This window comes from Salvelinus sp. IW2-2015, unplaced genomic scaffold, assembly GCF_002910315.2.
Source record: "Salvelinus sp. IW2-2015 unplaced genomic scaffold, ASM291031v2 Un_scaffold959, whole genome shotgun sequence".
NCBI lineage: Eukaryota > Metazoa > Chordata > Actinopteri > Salmoniformes > Salmonidae > Salvelinus > Salvelinus sp. IW2-2015.
Window position 1 is genome coordinate 121,979 of NW_019942663.1, and position 22,706 is coordinate 144,684.

The 22,706-nt window shown below is 44.9% G+C and overlaps 1 protein-coding gene and 2 long non-coding RNA genes across 6 annotated transcripts in view; 2 read left to right on the top strand and 1 right to left on the bottom strand.

Annotated features, from left to right (window-relative positions):
• LOC112069266 (uncharacterized) overlaps positions 1-8,582 on the top strand; it is a 16,539-nt gene extending 7,957 nt beyond the window's left edge. Inside the window, 7 exon segments of one of the 3 annotated variants that reach the window (XM_070438481.1) lie at positions 580-658; positions 1,343-1,547; positions 2,132-2,203; positions 2,712-3,757; positions 4,175-5,001; positions 5,530-5,754; positions 5,833-8,582. In XM_070438481.1, coding sequence (XP_070294582.1) covers positions 580-658; positions 1,343-1,547; positions 2,132-2,203; positions 2,712-3,757; positions 4,175-5,001; positions 5,530-5,754; positions 5,833-6,086 — 2,708 coding nt within the window. In that variant the 3' untranslated portion in view covers positions 6,087-8,582. 3 annotated transcript variants of the gene reach the window in all.
• Positions 8,583-10,446: 1,864 nt separating this feature from the next.
• On the top strand, positions 10,447-11,296 carry LOC139024078 (uncharacterized). 2 transcript variants are annotated; one of them, XR_011475308.1, is made up of 4 exons: positions 10,447-10,500; positions 10,591-10,652; positions 10,734-10,949; positions 11,017-11,296. It is a non-coding gene; the product is annotated as an uncharacterized lncRNA (long non-coding RNA). The 2 variants fall into 2 exon arrangements; XR_011475307.1 differs by having other exon boundaries at positions 10,481-10,652.
• A 6,785-nt stretch (positions 11,297-18,081) lies between these two features.
• Positions 18,082-22,706, bottom strand: part of LOC139024079 (uncharacterized) — an 8,475-nt gene continuing 3,850 nt past the window's right edge. Inside the window, exon 2 of the long non-coding RNA XR_011475309.1 lies at positions 18,082-18,847. This is a non-coding gene — a long non-coding RNA (uncharacterized lncRNA). The remainder of the gene's footprint in view (positions 18,848-22,706) is intronic.

Here is a 22,706-nt window from a genome sequence, read left to right on the forward strand (position 1 = left end):
TAGTGGTGGGAGGAAAAGGGAAAGGGTAAACTCCAGTGAAAGTTGTGCGACCGAGCTTCTGTTCACAGCAGGCATGAGGAGGACAGCTCCGAAACACAAGCATACTGTCCAGGCTGTGGTGTTTGTCCTATATTGATGATTATTGTGTTGACACGTGTGTCTTGTGTGTAATAGTGTGTAGTGCACTATGTGTCCTTGTGAGTGTATGCATCCATGATTGTGTGTGTTTATGTGGTGGAAGAGGTGGGTGTGTGTGCGTGCTGACTATATAAATGTGTTTTTGTGTTCGTTGTGTGCGACTGTAAAATTGTTCTTGCTGCGGAACTGGCTGCTGTGATGTGCATTAATGCGTTCAGTGGGGGACAAGGGGGTTTTTGATTGGGAAAAAACCCTTTGTGTTGTTCTTTCAACGTGTCCAGTGTAGTTCTGTGTGTGTGATGTGCATATGTGTTTAGGTGGGGAAAGGGTGATGACCTTGTGTGTGTGTGTATGTGTCCTTTCGTGCGTGTCAGTGGGTGTGTGTGTGTGCATGTGTGTCTGTGTGTGCTTGTGTGTAATCATTTTATACTCTTCTCTCAGGTGACGGTAAGGGGGCTGCAGAGAACAAACGACCAACGCTGGATGGCCCATGCTACATCAATGACCCTGCTCAGATCTGGTGAGTGTGTGTGATTTCCTTTCATGGTGTTATTTTCATGATAAAATGTATTTTATTTATTAACATTTGTGTACTTTTTATTGTGTGTGTCGTAATGTGTGTATAGTTGTGTTGTGTGGGGTGTGTGTGTTTTTTGTCATGTATAGTACAAGGTGTCGAAAGCGTTCCACAGGGATGCTGGCCCATGTTGACTCCAATGCTTCCTACAGTTGTGTCAAGTTGGCTGGATGTACTTTTGGGTGGTGGACCATTCTTGATACACACGGGAAACAGTTGAGCGTGAAAAACTCAGCAGCGTTGCAGTTCTTGACACAAAGCGCCTGACACCTACTACCATACCCGGTTCGAAGGCAAACTTTTGTCTTGCCCATTCACCCTCTGAATGGGACACATACACAATTCATGTCTCAAGGCTTAAAAATCCTTCTTTAACCTGTCTCCTCCCCTTCATCTACACCGATTTAAAGTGGATTTAACGAAGTGACATCAATAAGGGATCATAGCTTTATCCTGGTCAGTCTATGACATGGAAAGAGCAGGTGTTCCTAATGTTTTGTATAGCTGTGCTGTTTTGCTTGGGGTAGCTTTGTGTGTGTGTGTGTGTGTAGGTCCACGTGTGCTGATCGATCTCCCTCCCTCTCTATCTCTCTTTCCCCATCTCTCTTCCTCCCTCCCCCCTTTCAGCAGTGGGTCTTRAGAGCTGGGTGAGGAGGGATCCAGCGGGGGCAGGGGGGCGGCGGTGATGTACCCCCCTCCTCCAAACTGCCGCATCCGCGAGGTACACTGTGGGAGCCAGGTGCGTCTGGTCGTCATAGCGATCCGAGACATCACCAAGGGAGAGGAGATCACCGTTGACTACAGCCTGACCGAGTGGGGAGATAACACTATGGTGAGTAACCATGGCGACATACATGTGAGGGCCTAAGTAACTGTTGCCATGGTGAGTAACCATGACGACAAACCTGTTAGAGCCTAAGTAATTGTAGCCATAGTGATGGCTGGTACAGATATAACCTGGGATATAGTTGAAGTCAAATGCAGTTTACCCATCTTTCTATTTGGTGAATAGTGCTTTCAACGAACGACTTACATTTCACATGTCACATGCAGTGAGCCAAATAACTGCAAAATAGTTACATTTTGAAATCGACAATATGCCACAATATCCATTATTTGTGTTATCCGAGGCAAGTTGTAAGTACTGAAACTAGAGATTGGATCACGTGCAACACATTTCTGCGCTGTTTACTTTTACTCTGGTTAAATAGTCCTCTTTTTCCTCACATAAATTGTTGAGTAATTTGTGTTGGACCATAATACATGGGTATCTGGGTATTTTCACCTTGGCTGACTACTGTAGTTGACTGATTATAGTATCTAGCGCTTTTTGAGTACTACTGTTTTTGGTTTGACTGTCTGATTGACAGCACTGGGTGATAACAATGGATGTTAATGGAGCCTATATTCCTCCAGGGTTTCCGTGGTACTGTGTCTCCAGGGAGATATGAGTGTCTCTCCGACCCTGAGAACAACAGTATCAAAAAGGTAAGAAAAGACACCTGTTGCCTACATATGCTTACTATGTTTATACAACACTTAATACTATACTGATGTGCGTGTTTTATATGTCTACATTCCATACACCTGTCTACTATACCCTCAACTCACTTTCCTTATAGGATTCAAAGCGTTGTAATATACTAGTGTTGCTCACTCAACGCTCTAAATGGGCACTCCTCATTCACACACCCACAGTTGACAGACACTCTAAACCAGTGGCTCTCAACCCTGGTCCTGGGGAACCAAAGGAGTGCACCTTTTAGTTTTTGCCTTAGCACTACACAGCTGATTCAAATGATCAACTCATCATCAATGTTTCAAGCTTTGATGATTTGAATCAGGTGTGCAGTGCTAAGGAAAAACGAAAATGTGCACCCCTTTGGTTCCCCAGGACCAGGGTTGAGAACCACTGCTCTAAACAGTCGGTCTTATGTCACTTGTCTGTACTCTACTCACACAACTGGCTCAAACACTACTCATCTCTCGCTCTCAGGAGGAAGAGTCCGTGCCCCCCTCTCTCTCAGCCCAGGACTACCTCACCCCTTCCTGGCCCCTTTCCCCCTCTTCCTCCCCCCTCTCCCACTCCAATGCCAGCGACTCGGATCCCCAGAATGAGGTGGGTGAGGACGGGAGTCAGAGACGCACACCTCGCCGCCGCAAACGCCGCCGGACCACCACCCCCTCCAAAAAGAGAACCACCCCTCACCGGACATCCCCGGGCCGCCCCCCCCTCTCCACTTCATACCGCCCCCTCACCTTCTCCCCCCCTTCCTCCTCCTCCTCCACCTCTTCTCGCCCTTCTCTGTTCAAATCCCCTGCTCCGTTGGGACCAAACACGACGGCGAACATCAGTATTAACATCGCCAGGGGGGTCGGGATGGGCTTGCCCCCCCAGAAGCTGAGCTGCGCCTACTGCGGCCGCCACTTCCGCTCACTGGGGCGCCACCTGGACAAGCACCACCCCAACCAACCCGAGATCCGCGCCGCGCTTATCGAGCGCTTTATGCCCCACCTGGCGGCCGCGCACGCCGCACACCACGCTCAGTCCGAGCAGCAACCTCGGACATCGGCGGCGTCAGGAGCGGAGCAAAATTCACACAAGCCACCACAGGGTGGCGCCGCAGCCGCCGCGCTCTCCCTGTCTCCTCAACGTCCATCCGCCACCACCGCCCAGTCCCCTTCCTCCGCCGTCGGGAGAAACTCCTCCCCCCTGGTGTTGACTCCGCCCCGAGGACGCAGTGCCGTGGCCGTGTCCGTTCTGAAGAGAAGCCCGCCTCCGGCGGCTGTGACCTCGCCCAGAAAGGCGGGACTGCGCAAAGTGAAGAAGGAAAAAGAGGAGGAGGAAGAGAACGACCTGGTGGAAGTGGAGGTGGTGAGGCCCAAAGAAGAGACAGAGGCGGCTTGTCCCCACGTCTTTCAGCAGACGCCCAAAGAGGTGGAGCGGCTGCCTAAAGAGGATGAAAATGAAGAAGAGGAGGAGGAGAGCGGAATGATGGAAGACGACAGTGGAGCGGAGGAGAAGGAGAAGGAGTTGTTGAGGTGAGTGCTGTGGGTGGGTGGGGGGTTGGTACTCCGTTAAAGGGCTAGTTCACCTAAATGACATTCACCTCATCAAATGGATCGTGACAAAGTAGTTGATGTATCAGCAAAGTGCCAGCAAACTGAACTGTTGCTTAGCTTCTGCATTGGTGGATGTAAAACAGTAGGAATGCGTTTTAGCATGCTCAAATTAGATTACTAAAATCAATCAACTGAGACTGACTTAAAAGTAACTTCAAACTGCTAATGTGATGTTATCATTATAATAAAGGTAATGAGGATAGTAGATACTTTTAATTTTTTTCCCCCTGTTGTATTGTGCGTTGAATAAATGAATAACTGACACCTGCAATTGAAACTAATCTCTCCCTCTCCTTTCCCCCTCTCTCTTTCTCTTCTTCCCTCCCTCTCCCTCAGTTCGGGCCGTCTCCACATGCTACCCCTCCTCTCCTCCCTGTCTTCCCTGGTTCTCTACCTCCGCAGGCTCCAGCACTCTGCCTTCCTCTCCCTGTCCCGCCAGCTCCAATCCGCCGAGGCCTGGCGCCTKCTGTGCCACTCRTCCCTCGCCCTGCTCATKCTCTACAACCGTCGCCGRGAGTGCGAGGTCTCCAAACTGGRCATAGCCGAATACCGCMCCCGTGTCACCCCCCAGTGCCCCGTGCCAGTGCCCCCCGGTGCCCCGCCCGCCCTCACACCCCTGGAGGCATCGCTTTCACCCTTTGAGCGTCTCGTGCTTCCYCATTTGCCTCGAGTAGGTGTCCAGGGCAAACGAGGAAGAGTCCAGCCTCTTATCCTGCCACCGCACTGCGAGCCGTGTCTGGAACTCCTCCTCCAGACCAGGCAAGATGTCGGCGTCGATCCCCAGAACCCGTACGTCTTCGCCCGGCCGTACCACTCRCCAGCCACCCCCCTCCGMGGCACCGACCTCCTCCGGAGCCTGGCCCGCTCCAGCGGCACCCGGAACCCCCGCGCCCTCACCCAGACGCGTGTCCGGCGCCAGGTCGCCATCTTGACGCAGCTGCTATTGCTCGGCGAGGGGGAGGAGCCAGGACAGCCGGGCGGGTACGCCATAGAGCGCCTGGAACACTTCCTGGAGCGCGAGTACCACGTGACGCAGAGCTGCGGCGGGATTGGCCAGGACCCGGGGCTGATGGGTAGAGTGGGGCGCGTGGTGCTGTGCGGGGAGAGAGACGGCGTGCTGTTCCGGGGGATGAGCCTCCACCACATCTGTCTGGAGCTTGACGGTAAGGAGACACTGAGGATTGACATATACATCAGACCTGACTAGTCAAGCTAGAAGTGGAGTTATTTTTCTCTCCTTTACTGTGTATTAAGTGCGCTTGATTCAACCTGCTTGATATAATGGAATGGATGGAACAAAGCATGATGACCGTTAGAGAAAGGTTAGCTGTAGGTCAAACCGATCTGACGTTTTCGTGAGAAGACCGATTTTCCGGATGTCTCATGGTCTGACAAACACCACTCTGGCTCTGCCACCTTTCACCGCAGATGCGGAAGTGCGACATCGGCGGATGCGGTGGATTGAAAAAGTTCTCTCTAGCTTAAACTGACATTTTGATGGGAATTTTTTCATTATGTTACTTAGATTGACGCAGCAATGCGCCAATCGACTCTAGGGGGTTAAACAGTTTAGAGTCGTCTCACAATGATTGTTCATTTTGGACTGCCCTTTAGTATGATGAGGACCAGCGCTGTAGTCAAAGTTGAGAAACACGTACATGTATTTGACCCTTCTCTTTCTCCCCCTACAGTGATGTCAGGCAACTCGGCCGACTCGTACTCGGACGGCGACTCTGGCGGCGAAGGGGGGAAGGAGAAGGGTGAGGTGGCCCCTCCCAGCCTGCTGATGGTGAGGAAGGGCAGGACCAACGGCAGGACGCCGCGTGCCAGGAAACTCAAGGTCACACCCTCCTCCGCATTGCCCCTCTCCCCCTCGCTCCCCGGCCGCAGGAGAGGCTCAGGTGGGCCCAAATCAGGTGTGTGTGTTCACACTCCAAAGACATGTCTACACAGATCCACCCCTGTGTGTACTAACCCACACTCTCCCCGCACAGGCAAACGCGGCGTCCTCAAGCGCCCGTGGTCAGACGCGGAGCGCGCCGCCGTGGAGGAGCACCTGACCTCCAACATCGCCGAGCTGCGCGTGCCCGCCAAGGCCGACTGCGAGCGCTGCCTTCAGAGCTGCCCGCTGCTGGTCACCAACCGGCGCGACTGGCGGGCCATCAAATTCTACTGTCACAACCGCATCCAGCTGCTCAAGAAGAACCAGCGGCGCGAGGACGACGGGACGCCAATCATGGTGTGCTGAGAAGACTGACGGACAGACTGAGAGATTGATGGACGGACACGACAACAGCTCCACAGTATCCACACTTGCGTACTACATAGAATGAAGGAAGCCAAAACAGAGGAGTGGTCAACTCCGTAACGTTACAGCAGTGCTGATGGTCAACTCTGTAGTGCAACAGAGTTGACGCTTAAGGAAGCAATGTAGTGGGCGTGTGTTCGAAGTGGTACGCTAATGTGGGTATGTAGCCTACATGTCATTAAGCAGGTTTCCATCCAACCTTTTAATGCAAGAAAAGTCCATGTCGGGTCAAAAATGTCACGACAGGCCTGATGGAAACAGAAAAATTTTCGATAAACTTTCCAAATGTCAACAAAACAAAATACGCGAGACAAGGTGGGATCTTTTTGTGTGGGTAAAATGAAGTACACGAGAAATGTTGGTGGGAAATGCTTTTATGCGCAAATATTGATATAAAAACCATCATATCGAAAGTGCAAGGTGATGAGCTTGATGCTACTTTACAAGAAATATCCAGGGTTTTATTCTGGTGAAATGATTGATGCTTGGCTGCCATTTGACAAATTAAAATAATCTCGCTCTTTTGGCCATAATATTCTCATCATGTAGGCTATATGTGCGCCTGCGCTATTTTCCAATACCAGACTGGGCAGACTCGTCGCAATATAAAAACACTTTTTGTGAGAAACCCATCCGTAGAGTTGAAAATTTGATGGAAACCCATTTAACTTTTTTTTTTTTTATTCGGTACACGGGAATTTAACAGCAAAAGGTATTTTTATGTGCACTACGTCATCACGCACAGTCGATTTGATGGAATCATTTCTGGTGGGGAAAATGCGCATATTGTTTTGATGCAGATTTTCGAATATCTGTCACCAATTAGATGGAAACCTAGCTATTGATACCCTTATATATAGTCCTCTGAGACAAAGCGAGGAAGAGATGGGGAGTGAGAGAAGGAGTGACTGTGTAGGAGTGGCCACAACCTGTGTAGTATACAGTGTATATGGACATGTTCGTTTTGTTCTCTCTCCAAAACGAGACGAACAATGTTAATGATGGTAACATTAGAATGATGTTAATGATAACACACCACAGATTGTTGTATTCAGATTTTCTGGACTCGTGTTTCATGGGTGTTTGAGACACTCAAGTGTTGTAGGGACGTTTCTGAACACAAAAAAAGCTTGACACTGTTAAGAGTTTGGCGCTGTAGTGTGTGTATTTCTAGTGCTGAGAAGATGTTATAGGGTCTCCCAACACCCAGTCCTGGAGAGTGCATGCTTTAGTTCCAGCCCAGCACTAACTCACCTGATCAAACTAGACCTGACTGAAAGGCCATGGTTAGTTCATTACTTAAAACGGGTGTGTTAATAGTGCTGGGCCGGAGCAAAAGCCTGCACCCCAGGCTAGAGAGTCCCTGGGTTGGGGGGGGACGCCACCATCAATGTGTTGTTTTTGGACTACCTAAGACACTATAGTCAGCTTGGGGCTTTTCCGCTCCCTTCAAAATTGACACTACAAGACAGCAGTTGAATACTGCTTTTGCCTAAAATACACGAAGTATATTCTTGTTGGCATCTTTTTTCTTTTTTTTTGAGCCTGTTGCACATGCGTTTTCTTAAAAGCAGTTTAAAAAGGTGCATTAGCCCGTCGGGCCATAATTCTGCGAAGTGCAGAGTTCCGTATTTAACTTCTTCTATGTTACTAAGTGATTTTTGGGGGGCATTTTTCAAAAGAGTGAGCATAGCTGAATACTATGCCACGTTATATATATTTTTTTTTTTATACATGCAGTGTTGTTGCGTCGTTTGTTGATCGTTTTGTCTTTTCAGACTGACCAGTGTAGCTCCCAGTCTTTTTTAAGCTACTCTAGTCTCTATGGTTCATTGCAGTTAGATGATGGGCTGCTTGTAGCTCTAGTCCAGGGTGTTAGTGTGGCTTGCTAACTCTTAGGCCGGCATTCAATCCGAACATTAGTAGATTTGCGTTATAGCGCGCTTGACATTTTAAAAGTAATTTCCGATTAAGCCAACACGTGCAGAGTTTACCATGCACGCGGGCTCTACGAACGCGGGAACATTGCCTTTTAAAAAGTGCATAGCCGACGAAGCGCGGTCGGGTTGAATCACGGCCGGAGCCTTCTCAGCTGTAGTAAGTCGCACTAACGCCCCGGACCATAGCTAGGTTTCTTTGTAGGTTAATCAGAGCGCCAAGTAACCCGACATCTTGTCTTATTGGAATAAAACCACACAACGCCTCTCGACAGATAGTTGAATTCATTTAACATAATCACATATAATCGTACATTGTTTCACGCTATCATCTTGCCAGTTTCAGTGTACATAAAAAAAATATGATCATTACGTAAACTGGTTAGTTTGTGCTATCCGTAGCTTATTTGTTCATTTGCGAGTTGGTATTGTACATAGGCTTATGGTTTTGTAAATATTCACAGAAACACATAAAGGGGGAATAAAACTACACAATGGCTTGGTTTGTTTGTGTTATGTTTTATATAAGTCTGATGAAAAGTTCAAGTCATATTTCTGAAATATGACTCTTTCAATGTACTAATAATTGGGATTGTGTCCCAATATTATATTCTTTCTCCTGAAGTGTACACTTGTTTACTACTTACCACAAATCTAAAAACATTGAATTGGTGGATGTATGGGCTAGTGGGAGTTTCCTAAATATTTATTTTCAAATTTACTTTTAATCATGAAGGAAAGTGAACAGGTGCACACTTTGGGAGAAAGAAGAGATAATTGGGACAAAGTCCAAAATGTTAACTTCCCCAGTAAATCCCATTGGTGGAGTGCTTTATTTTTCCACACCATACAGTTCACTAACTAGACCACCAGATGGGAGTGTTGCCCTGGAATCAAACAGAACTAGACCTGCATTCATAAAGCATCTGAGTGCTGTGCTAGGATCAGGTCCCCCCCATATCCCATGTAATTGTATTCATTATGATGTAAACAGCTAAACAGCAGCATAGCTGCTCTAGGGTTTATGAATATGGGCCCTGAGGATAGTATACTATCTTACCAGGTATTAACTTCAGCAACAAAATAAAGATGAATCCAGATGAAAGGCTTTATGTTATATAATACTTCCAGCAAAAAATCTTACACCAAGGGGGCACGATTCAAATTTATGACCTTTGGGTACCTATCTTATGGTCTAGTCCACTGTATCAGCAGGGGTGAGTGAACCAGTCTTTTTTTTAACTCATATTTCAAACCGGGAACATTGCCTTTAATTGTCCATCGTGCTACAAAGCTGAATTTCCACGATACGGATTGAATGGAGACCTTTGAAACGTATACTGTTAGATTAGAAATATTATTAGTTAAGAATGTTAGGTAAGGTTGTAAACAAAAGTTGCAACCTGGGGCCTGTTGCACAAAAGTAGAATTAAGACATCCGGGATAAATGACTCAGCTGAGCTCAATGAAGCCAAAACATGTGCGTCCAGGCTTAATTGGTTGCACAAAGACCAAGCCAGGATGAGCAGACACGGATTCATTAAACCAGGTGAAACCAATCCTGGATAGGTGCGCGCTCACGGCTCACTCAAATAGACCCCGCCACAGATCACAGATTAACTGATTTACCATGGCAACTAGAGCCGCGTACTTTTCCCCGTCGGAAGCACAAATCCTCATGGAGGCATACGAGGAGGTAAAAGATATAATTAAGAAGAAAGGCAACACCGCCACAGTGATAAAGCAAAGAGAAAAAGCGTGGCAAAGTATTGCAGACCGCCTGAATGCGTAAGTAGTGCACAATTACACACTCACCGCTCCGCTGAAACATCACAATTACAATTCAAATATTTAATTCACATCTCCAAAAATGCAGTTGTACTGTAATTATGAAACGGTTAAATTTTTAATTGAAATGCACTGCAGATATGAGTGAAATTGTGTAAAGTAACTCCATCACACTGTATAAAGCTATGATAAATTGTTTGATATTTTTACTGAAAACAAGACAAAAATACCAAGTAATTTTTTGCAGTGTGACTCCATTAAATGTGTGTGGTGTGTGTGTGTGTGTGTGTGTGTAGATTAAACATGAACGGGCCAAAACGGACATGGCAGCAGGTCAAAATCAAATACAAGAACATTCTGCAGAATGGTATGGTCCCTGACTAATATTTAACAAAGCACAAGCATATATTGTACCCAGAAGGTGCCTGCTCACACATTGTCTGTACTGTTTTAGCAGTGAAAAAGAATACCCACAGACAAGGCACGGGTGGTGGGTCACCAAAGGCTGACCTTACCCCAGCAGAGGACATGGCCTTGGAGCTAAATAAAGGCAGGCCCGTCTTAGAGGGGATCCTGGGGGAAAGAGACGAGCATAGGTTCCTTCCAAGATGCCACCCGCTTCATTCAAGGTATGTCCTTCCATCTCTACATGGGATACAACCACATTCATATTGAATCAATTTGGACTGTCTGACTTTGGTTTACCTATTGCCTTGCAGTGTCTTGCAGCACTGTGTTCCTGTTAGAGCCACCAGCACAAGCACCAGACGATGCTGATCCAGTGAGTACTCCATCAAAGGCATACTGTAGGCCTGCATGTCTTGTCTACTAGCTTCAATATGAATCCGATTAAATGTGATAGGGTGAAGGCCCCAGTGCAGCAGCAACAGCACATGATGGAGACGATGATGAGGAGGAGACCATCTCTCTGGATTCCAGAAGGCATGAAGTATCATGTTAAGACTGTGAAAGTACTATTTACTCTACAATGGTGAGGAGTCCTCATCAAAATCAAAAAATCTAATTTCTTTTACAGGACCCAGATGCTATACAGTGGGAAAACCAGCCTGGCAACATAGTGCGTATTAATAAAAGACACCACATCCTGCCAAATTCCAGCTGCGCTAATTGTATTGTGTTCACAGAGCTCACAAGCTATCAGAAAGTTGTATGGCAACCACCTCCGGCGGCCAAATAGAACTGGCAGACATAGACATTCAGACAAGAAGAAAAAGATGGAAAATCTTGCACTGGAGTCCGAAATAAAAAAGAGGACAATTAGGAAACTGGACCTTGAAATAAAAAAACTTGAGAGGGAGGTGAGATATGCCTTCAATGTACACTGTATGCTAACTGTAACACAAATGTATTAATCATTATTTTTCTTTCCTCCCCCAGCTCCAAGAAGATGACACAGCTCAAAAAAAAAATATGTATATTCTCGTAAAGTCAAGTGAGCCATGACATATGAGCTTTTATTGTGAGCACACAGGACGGTGGCATCTTTCTAAGGTTTTTTTTATTTCCCAGCAATCAGTACAACCAAGTCATCGTTATAAGGCATCGCCCTCTTTTGCCACCCCCCCAGCACCAGGTGTGGCACTAGCCTATATGAAGGCCCAAAATTGGTGTGTTCCTTTCTGCTCTGACAATGGCATGCCATTCGTGCGAGATGTGGTGGATGAAGAAGCACTTGTGCTGAGGAGAGCCTTCAGGCGAGAAAGGGTCTTCAGGGACCGTTGGACCACTGGCCTTCCCTGATGACCATCTATATGAAAGATACAGTTTTCTGCAGATGGCATCAGGTATCTATGCAGACTACTGGGTCCCAGGATTAAGCACCGCACTGCACGGAGCCATGCACTGAGTGTGGAGCAAATGGTTTGTGTGGCCTTGCGCTTTTTTGCTAGTGGAGCCTTCCTGTACTCAGTGGGGGATGCAGAACAGCTGAACAAGGCCACAATTTGCCGCACAATAAGGAGTGTGTTGGCTATCAAAGCATTAGCAGATGTCTTCATCTCCTTCCCTGGCCACAGAAGACTCTGTGACATCAAAGAGGAGTTCTATAGGATTGCAGGTAAGAGGATCTACAAATTACAGGACAACTGTTAACACATAGTAGGATACTCATTAATTTGTGTGACAGGTTTCCCCAATGTCATTGGTGCAGTGGACTGCACACACATAAGGATAAAAGCCCCCTCAGGTGCCCATGAGGCGCGATTTTGTGAATAGGAAATCCTTTACAGCATGAATGTTCAGGTGAACATAACTTTTTGATATTGTCCATGACGAAACACTGCTTTGCATTGCCAGATGTGTGATGTGATATTAGTGTCTGTAATATTCTCATCTTATGATTTCAGAGATGGTCTGCAATGCTGACTGTGTGATCAGCAATGTTGTTGGCAAAATGGCCTGGCTCAGTCCATGACTCCAGAATCTTTCTCGGCCTCTGAAATCTATCAGTGCCTATCACAAGGTAAGCCACACAACCCCTATTTATAACCATCATGGCTGTGTCAAGAATATCACTGTTTATGAGGTAGTAATGATGAGATTTGTGTTGACAGGTGAATTCTCTCGGTGTTGTTGCTGGGAGACAGGGGGTATGGCTGCCAGCCTTTTCTCCTGACACCTTTCACAGACCCCAGGAAGCACAGCAGGCCTACAACCATGCCCATGCCAGGACCAGGGCCAGAGTTGAAATCTTTGGCCTCCTGAAGGCACGCTTTCACTGCCTTCACAAATTAAGGGTCAGCCCTGTTAGGGCATGTGATATTACTGTGGCTTGTGCTGTCCTCCACAATGTGGCCTGCCTGAGGAAGGAGAGGCCCCCAGAGTGCCACCAGCCATGGACTGGGACAATCCGGCAATCTTCCCCTGATGACGACAGTGGTGCTGCTGAGGGGACCAATATGTGTTGAATTATTTTAGTTAGTATGTGTGCTTTCAATTTTGGTTAAATATGTCCTGCGGTGGCAGAGGAATTGGTTTTTTTTTGGGTTCGTTTTTTGACGAATTTGGCCTCTTATGATGTTTGTGCGGATACTGTTGTAATACAAGGCTGCAGGGAGGCTACTGCATCCATTCATTTGTCTGTTCAGTTGATGTGTATGGATTTGTCCTGCATTTATTTTAGTGTGCAGACATTGCAGGGTGTGTTATATACAGACCTTTGAATGTGTATGTATCATTTGATAAATATGCTTGGATTCTGTGCTTTCCATCTTGTAGAGTCACTGTGACTTCAGTTTCGAAAGGAGCTGATGGTTTACCTGCTTTGTTTTGTCCTTATTCAATAAAGGAACATAATGTTACACATTGTGTTTTATATTCATATGAATGTGTATTTGTTTATATGACAGAGTACTAGGGCCACACTGAAGAAAAAGGATAAAGTCATAAATTTATGAGGCTGGTTCTTTCTGCAGAAAAGCTACATATTGTTTTTACAGTTTTGATACTTATGACAATGTGATACTTAATATTCTGGCACATCAGCATGTCTTTGTTTATGAAACCATACTGAAGTACAATTTCACGAAATGCCCCACATCTGTCATTTTAACAACTGTCCTCCTTTAAAACAACTGGTTACAATATTATGACTTGTGTTTTTTTCCCCTCTGTGGCCCTAATATTCTATCATTTATATATAGCCTTATAAGTCTATGGGAAACTGTAAATTATCTAATGATAGCAACATCATCTAAAAATCATTTTTTATCCAAAATCATTGAAATTAATGATCACAAACGTTTAAATAATAACAGTGGGGTCTAGTTATATGTGATAACAATGTATAGTGAGCAGTGAAATAACTATTGGTTTCCATTTGTGGTGACTGCTGACTGACATTAGGGATGAGATTAAATAGATCCTGGAATTTAGCCTGGTCTGGAGCAGGCTAGCTCCACAGAATAAATCTCCATGGTAATTTATACCATAACATATCCTCCTGCCCCCTATCCATCTTTAGTGCAACCGGATTACGGATCAATTGAGCCAGGATCACCAAGATATCCTGGCTTAATCCCTTATCCTAGTTTTGTGCAACAGGCCCCTGGATACGAACTGGCAACCTTGCAGGTCGCTCCTGCCACCTGTAAGGCCTTTTCTTTTTTATATTTTTTTACCCATAAACTCCTAAGTGCTGCCCACTGAGCTTTCATCCAACCAATTACATTAGATCTGCCCATGAGGCTGAGCTTCCCTCAGAACAAGATTGAGGCCTGGGGGTGTATTCATTATACCGATTCTGTTGAAAAACATTTCCTAAATGGAAGAAAACCTAACGAAACGGGGAGGGACCTAACCTGAATTTGACCAATATAAACTCTTGTTTTGCTCTGTTTGCTTCCGTTTGGTTCTTAAATGGTAAACTGTTTCTGTAATGAATATGCCCCCAGGATTCAATCCAAGACCTGTTATAGAGCAGCAGGAATGAAACTCCTACATCGCTAGACTCATTCTCGTCATCAGGAAAATTCTATTTATGGGGGTGGAATCGTAAAATGTATATGTAAGGTAGTAAAAAGAAATGTAGCTAGTTGTGCTAGAAATGCTATTGATAAAATAAGTAGCATGTCATTTTTAAATGTGTGTACCCAATTGAGAAAAGGCCAAATTAATATTTCCTCCATTCCTTGTGTCTTCTCTCCTCACCTCCTCAAAAGCATTGGAGGGAAAGATCCAAGATCCGTCTGATTCTTCTCAGCCATTGCAGTTTGTACGGAGCCTAGCAGGCTGTTCAGAAAGGCAGCCCAATATTGATCCCTCCCCGCTAATTGGTCTTTTGATGATCTGATGTAATTGGTCAAAAGACTAATTAGTGGGAAAAAGATCAGAATTGGGCTGCCTGTGTGAGCACAGCCTAATTGTTTAAAAATGGCTGTTCAACTGGCTTAACCTAACCCCGTTTCCTTTATCTAGTCCCTTACCCTCAAGAGCAGAGGGAGCAAAGAGTCATGACATTCTATGGAATCTTCACTTGTAATTAGTGCTTATGACATTCCACGGAATCTTTACTTCTTTCAGTTTCTCAAATTTCTGTAAGAGCTCCAAAGCGAAAAATACCAACATTACTACAAATTACCAGCTTAAGTCAACTTGTCACTTGATTACTAGACATACTTGAAGTTAGAAACAAACATACATATTTTTTGTAGATGTGACCACTACTGCTCTTCCACATTTTCTAACCGTCATTTCTATTGTACCTTCTGAAATATTGCCCCTTGTTACGAATTTATGAAGTTTTATGCACCCTACTATCCATAATCAAGTAGCCTGCATCTACTACTACATAACACTGACATGACCACACTCAAACTAGCACACAACCCATATCTAAGTGTAACAATTGACTACATTTAACAATAAATTAGCCTACTGTACTACCACTCTTCTTGTCCATTTAAAATGACTACAACGACTATGTGGTGCCAGTCGAACATCCTTTCACTCGTCACTCACCCCCTGGTGTTTACTACTGTATCTTGTTCTATGTTGACTTGCAGATGGAATCTATATGGAATATGCTGCTACAGGATGCTACCGTTTTTATTCTAGTATTTACTTAGTCATACAACAGCTACAACTACCACAAAGAGCTTACAGATTGATGTAGAACATTGTGTTTTTGTAATGATCATTACGTGCAGTCATCACCCCCCCAATCTACTTTATCTAGATCATTAAAACTAGGGTGCCAAAAAAACAAAACATGGCTTGGGCCTTAACATGGACTGTGAACAGAGACAGAATGGGGAAAAACAAAGACTTTAATAATATGATCAGCAGGCAAATGCATGCGGAAAACACACAAAGCAGAGATATTACCATTGCTATCTTGGCTGCATGGAGAGCAGTGTCCTGGCCCCTCAAATCTTTGTTCGGTTTGAGAGCATCACTGCCAATAAATCAATCAGAAAACTCACTTGCAGCAAGGTCTTCTTATTTATTTTTACCCCCTTTTTCTTCCCAATTTCAAATGTTGTCTCAACTTTACAACTTCCCAACGGGCTCGGGAGACGAAGGTCGAGTCATGCGTTCTCCGAAACGGCAAACCGTGCTTCTAAACACCCGCCCGCTTAACCCGGGAAATCAGCTGCACCAATGTGTCGGAGGAAACACCATTCACCTGACGACCGAGGTCAGCCTGCAGGCGCCCAGCCCACCACAGCGAGTCGCTGTGCGCCGCCCGACGGGACTCCCGATCACGGCCAGTTGTGATACAGCCCAGGATTGAACCCGGGTCTGCAGTGACGCCTCTATACTTTGGGTTAGATCAGCGATTCCCAAACTCAGGCCTCGGGACACCAAGGGGAGCACATTTCGTTTTTTCAAATAATCAACTAGCTTTGATAATTTGAATCAGCTGTGTAGTCAACATAGAGAAGCTAACTTACTATTTATCTACCTTTTCAAGCTCGAGTTTTGTTTTCCTCATGTAAGTTAGCTGCCTTAGACCGCTGCGCCACTCGGGAGGCCTGACAATTTAGAGTTTTACTCCCCTGATTGTTGTGCCACACTCCCCAAAGCCTGCCTTTCTCCAGGGGAACTATATCAGACCTCCTGGTCTAGAGCGTACTCTGCAGTGAGGCCAAGCAGCTAGCTCCTAGCTACAGAATAGGAACAGCTTGGCTAGTGTACATTTTAGGAATTTTTCAATGACCTGTTCTTGGCGATACTTTCTTCTTTCTAGATTCAGAAGAGAAGTGTATCTTAGAAATGTCTGTCCAGTTGCAGGTGGTTCTCCAAAAACATGAGAAATGTCTGAACGATATTAAATCCACGTTTTGAACCGAGTGAGGAGTTCCCTCGTCATTTTAGCTGCCGGACATCTTGCATTTCCCAACATCTTTGCCGTAACAAGTTGTTTCTATGTGTAGATGACGGCGCATCACACAGTGCTGTGCGACCAAAACAAAGATTGACGCTGTGGTGGTGGTGGTGGTCCATGACAAGTCCTCGGTGATGTGAACGCTGAGGAACTTAAGAAGCATTTCCCACTTGATAGAAAATGTGTAATTAATATTTTTCTGAATTTCTCCGGTTTTTGGAGAACCCCCCCAGCAACTGTACACGAACATGTATAAGATACTTTCTTCGTTCTCGAATCTTTAGAAAAGTATTGACAAGAACAGGTTAATTGAAAAATCCGATTCCAAAATGTACACTAGCCAAGCTGTAACGGGAATGGAGCATCACACATCCCGTTCCAATTCTGTAGCTAGGAGCTCCATGTTCGGCACCCAGAGTTGAGCCTTTTCATGTAGCCTATCATCATCCATGAACAAAAAAGGGACCCAGGGAACAAACACTCCGTGAGACAAGGGGGAACAGCAGAACTTCGTAAATAGGAAATAAACGGGATCTTGTTCAGCTAACTTACACGAGGGAAACAAAAATCAGATTGAAAAGTTATATAAATAGTAAGTTAGCTTCTCTATGTTGACTACACAGCTGATACAAATTATCAAAACTTGATGATTAGTTGATTATTTGGAGAGACATTTTTTTGCTCCCCTTGGTGTCCCGAGGCCTGAGTTTGGGAATCGCTGATCTAACCCAAAGTATACTGTACAAAAATCTAAACACAACATGCAACAATTTCAAATATTTTACTGAGTTACAGTTCAGACAAGGAAATCAGTCAATTGAAATAAATTAATTAGGCCCTAATCTATGGATTTCACATGACCGGGAATACAGATATGCTCCCGAGTGGCGCAGAGATCTATGGCACTGCATCTCAGTGCTACAGGTGTCACCACAGACCCTGGTTTGATTCCAGGCTGTATCACAACCGGTCGTGATTGGGGGTCACATAGGGCGGCACACAATTGGCCCAGCGTCTTCCGGGATTGACCGGGGTAGGCCGTCATTGTAAATAAGAATTTGTTCTTAACTGACTTGCCTAGTTAAATAAAATACTAAATAAATATGCATGTTGGTCACAGATACTTAAAAAAAATAGGTAGTGGCGTGGATCAGAAAACCAGTCAGTATCTGGTGTGACCACCATTTACCTCATGCAGCGCGACACATCTCCTTCGCATACAGTTGATCAGGCTGTTGATTGTGGCCTGTGGAATGTTGTCCCACTCCTCTTCAATGGCTGTGCAAAGTTGCTGAATATTGGTGGGAACTGGAACACGCTTTTGTACACGTCGATCCAGAGCATCCCAAACATGCTCAATTCAGTTCAGTGTAGATTGTTTTATACATAAGTTAGGGTCTCTAGAAGCTACAATATGAGGTCCTAAACCTGGCATGAAAGTGTATCCTTGTAGCTGTGTGGGCTAATATAGTCAAATGATGATTCAACTTTGTCCGTTTCATGCAATGGGTCATGCATATGAATTCAAGTTAGTGCATTTTATTGTTACAGAGCAGACATCAATCAAATGTATTTATAAAGCCCTTTTTACATCAACAGGTGTCACAAAGTGCTATACAGAAACCCAGCCTAAAACCCTAAAGAGCAAGCAATGCAGATGTAGAAGCACATCATCATGCCTTGTGTATACAAACTTTAAAACAAGCAGGGGTGTAGCCCCTATTTTATTTCTGGTCACATACTGCAACTTTTTCTCTACACTCCATAGCAATATGTATAGAATTGCAACAAAACAAAAAAGATGGATGTGGATATGCAGACCCGCGAGAAACTGTGGCCCCTCACAATGAGTAAAAAATGGTGGCCCCCACCTCCATCAAAGTTGCCCTTCCTTTATATAAGTAATCTAGGGACAAACCCTGAATGTTAGTGTCGCCTTAAGTGTGATGGTGCAATGCATCGGATTCTTGTTAATTCAATGTTTAAATTGTGTCTATCCCTACTTAAATAACGGATTACCAAAATAAATTAATAGAACTGTGAGCCAGAACCTACAAGATAGTGCTACACCATTGCTTGCCCCCCTAGACCCCATTCTGTACATATCCCCAGACTCAGATCACACGTCTCTCATACACCTTGATACGACACCTCTCTGCCCAGACTGTCATACACCTGATACACACTCTCTGCGAGATGTTCATGACAACCTATACACACAACCTGCTGCCAGACTGTTCATACACCTAATACACACTCTCATGCGGATGTGTCATTACACCTGATACACACCTCTCTGCCAGACTGTTTCATACAACCTGACTACACACCTTCTCTGCCAGAGTGGCCACCCTTCACTCACTCACCACACTCACTCCATTCTCACAGAACACTCACAACACTCCCACTCTCACCAAACACAGCTCACATACTCCACTCTCACTCACATAATTCGCCCTTCCCACCTCTTGTATCACACCCCCGACCTACAACCTTTCACTCTCCTGACACATACTCCTGCTCCTCTCCCACATAGCAAAGAGACAGACAGTGCTACTACCTCCTGCCCCCCCCCCCCCCCCCCGCGTGTCTCAAGGTCAGGGAATACGGACGATGGCATTTTTTTACCCAATTCAGTGGCTGGTTGGGTTTTCGAGACATGACTTTACAAGACAGCTTTCCTCCAATTTGAGTGTGTGTGTCCTTATTCCCTCACTCCCACAAATGAAAATATCTGATTCCACACACACACACAAAGGCCCATGCGCGCGCGCCGACACAACGCGCATCGGGTAGGAGTGTGAAGAAAATGTACCTTTCATATCGCATCTCGATGGAAGGGCAGTTCACCACAAAAGAAAGTCAAGTACGTTACATGCACACAATTAAGATTATTGGGATAGTCAGAGTTAATAGAATAGTTTGTTTTAACGTTTACATGCTTTGCAAAAATAACGATTTCCCTAATAATCCATAACATGGACACATCTGAAATCAGGCTTACCATGATGAATGCAGGAAAATCACCTTTTCAAAATAAACTTCTACCACAGTGAACCATGTTATTTGCACCGTTTTGATTCTGAGTTCTGGCATATGAGTTTTTTTCGTGAAAACTATTTCGAGATGCCATTTGTTCAGTTTGCCGAACTCACGTTCGAGGAGACTTGCACTTACCGGGCTTGTGGCACGATGTCAGATCAAATACACAGCTTGGATGCCGATTTTAAGCGTTACATGTCCTAAAATTCAAAAGATTGCCAGGTGTTTTAATCAGCCTCATGCTTACTTCGATTTTGACCTTACGCCGAGTAAGATAAGCAGATTAAGTGTTTACATGACTATTGCCATATCTCTGCCTTAATCATCTAATTATTAAAGTGCATGTAAACGTACTCACCTATTAGTCAACTTAACCTTTTAATCAGTGTTGGCAGCAGTAGTAATCATCACAGACCCAAATCCCAGCTCCCAAGCTCCCCACATCCAAACCCCCCACCTCCAACTCTCTCCATACGTCCCAGGTTGTGTTCCAAATACCAAAGCTATAGTGCACTACTTTGACCAGGGTCAATAGGGGAAACTATATAGGCAATACGGCGCCATTTGGGAAATACGCCCAGATATGTAAAACAAATCCCCCTCTAGCTGGGACACAGAATCATATGATTCTATTCTATGACACACTGCCCCCTACGAGGTTCCAGTACTAGCAGAGAGCTTCGGAGATGCACTCCAAACACTTCTCAGTTTAAACCGTGTCAGGTGAATCAATCTCTTCGTAATGAATGTATTGTCCCTGGAGTAAATACTGTATGAAAGGATAATCCACTTACTCATACATGCAGCAGACCTGAGATGCGAATATAGGTGCATCCAAAATGCACCTATTCCCTTTACCAGTGCACTAATTTGGCAACATAGTGGAGGGATAGTTGGTGAGCTGTGTAGATGAAGAAGTGCACTGAAATGAATAGGTCCATTTCGGACACACGCAGTCTGACGTTTCTTCGGAATTGTTTCCCAATTATGGTAAACGCTCTCGGAACCATTCAGTCACTTTTCCCATCACAAACTCACCACAACAAGTCTCGGGAACCACAATTAAATTGGCTTGGGAATGGCAAGCCATGCACAGCGGCTACTTCCAACCAACTGAAGCTAAATGCATAGCTTTTCTTCCTAGTGAAAATTGATGAAAAAACACTGATCACCAGACTTCAGTTGTATAAATGGAAAATTGTCATGCTTGTCAGTGATAGCCAATCTTAAATTTTATCGTTGACAATGTAACCATTTCCCGTGATTGTTATATTTGATTCCATCCATTGCACTGTATCCTAATATTATTTTGGAATGGCTTTTCCTCAAGAAATGACTGTTAGTTCATAGTCGTTATCCAACTTTGTGTCCATATACACTGAGTGTACAAAACATTGAGAACACCTGCTTTTTCCATGACATAGACTGACCAGTGGAAAGCTATGGTCCCTTATTGAGTCGACATTTTAAATCCACTTCAATCAGTGTAGATGAATGGGTGACACAGGTGTAGAAGATTTTTAGGCCTTGGAGGCAATTGAGGCATGATTGCTATATGTGTGCCATTTAGAGGGAAATGGCGAAGACAAAGAGATTTAAGTGCCCTTGAGGGGATATTGTAAGGTTGTCAGGTGGTCCAGAAACTGGGGCGGAGGTTCCTGATTGTTTTGTACACTCATGTAAGTCAGGGATGGGCAAACTTGTGCTGGCCCTCATGAAGGCCCAGTAAACAGCTAATTTTCCTCTCTTGCCATGAGGCAAAATGAGTAGAATTGCATGAAATAGTTATAAAATTGCAAAATCCTCTCTCCGCCCATAGCAAAATGTGTTATAATTGCAGCAAACTTACGTTGTGAGCAATGTGATACGTGATAAAATAATAGCCACATTTTTTGGAGCAACACATATAGCTCAGGATTTCTAATTTATTTATACAATTCTTATGCGTTCATCTTTACCAGGTTGTCAATATTTCGGACCCCACGTACAATATAACCACACCCCCCATTCCATGAATTAACTTCGACCTACCAAACGCCATTCACCACTGTCACGGGACACAATGCACCACTTACCCCCAAGAGTTCAACTTAAACCCGGGGTTAGTTTGCCAAGAGACCACTTTTTTTGGACAAACAATTTTTTCAAAACAGTTACGTTTAACATGACTTCTGATTGATTTCCGAGGATACACAACATCCTGAATATATGTAGATATCTGTTGTTAGAAGGAATCATATATTTCCCTGTGATGTAGTGATGCTGAATGTTAAAACACGGCTTACCACACTCTTAATGAGTTAGGTTTCTTTTCTATCGCCACCCACCAGAGCGATGCACAACTCAGGAGTAAAACCAATACACAGACTCCCAATGTTGTTTCCCAAAGCTAGTTATAGTATTTTACATGAGGTGTGTGTGTCTACCTTATAGGCCGTCATTTGTAAAGTAGAATTGCTTAACTGACTTGCCTAATTAATAAAGTCAAAATAAAATGTCCATATAGAAGGAGAGATGCCACTTGAAAGAATTGAGATGTACCCCATGTGAGACGTTGTATAGGAACCTACCCACTAGAGGGCAGTGAGGACTCAGAAGTGGGTGTGTGACGGCAGCACTCAAAAACCGATGCCTCCCTCTCATAGTGAGCATGGTCAATTGGATATAATCGCACACTTGCCAAACTACATAGTCCTACGTATCAGCAGTGATTGCCTGTTATGTGAGTTTGATGAGAAATGCTGGTGGCTAAGGAATGGAAGGCTGATGGATGTTTGGAGGCTGGGTGGCAACATAGATTGGTGGTAGTTGGGAGGCGGGTAGATGGAAGGCTGGAGGCTGAGGAGTGAGGGTCTAGGGGGGATCGGGGGTCTAATATCTTTGCCCCTCTGCTAGAACACTGGGAGCTGGGTGGTGCTGGATGGCTGGAGGAAATGGGGGGGGGGT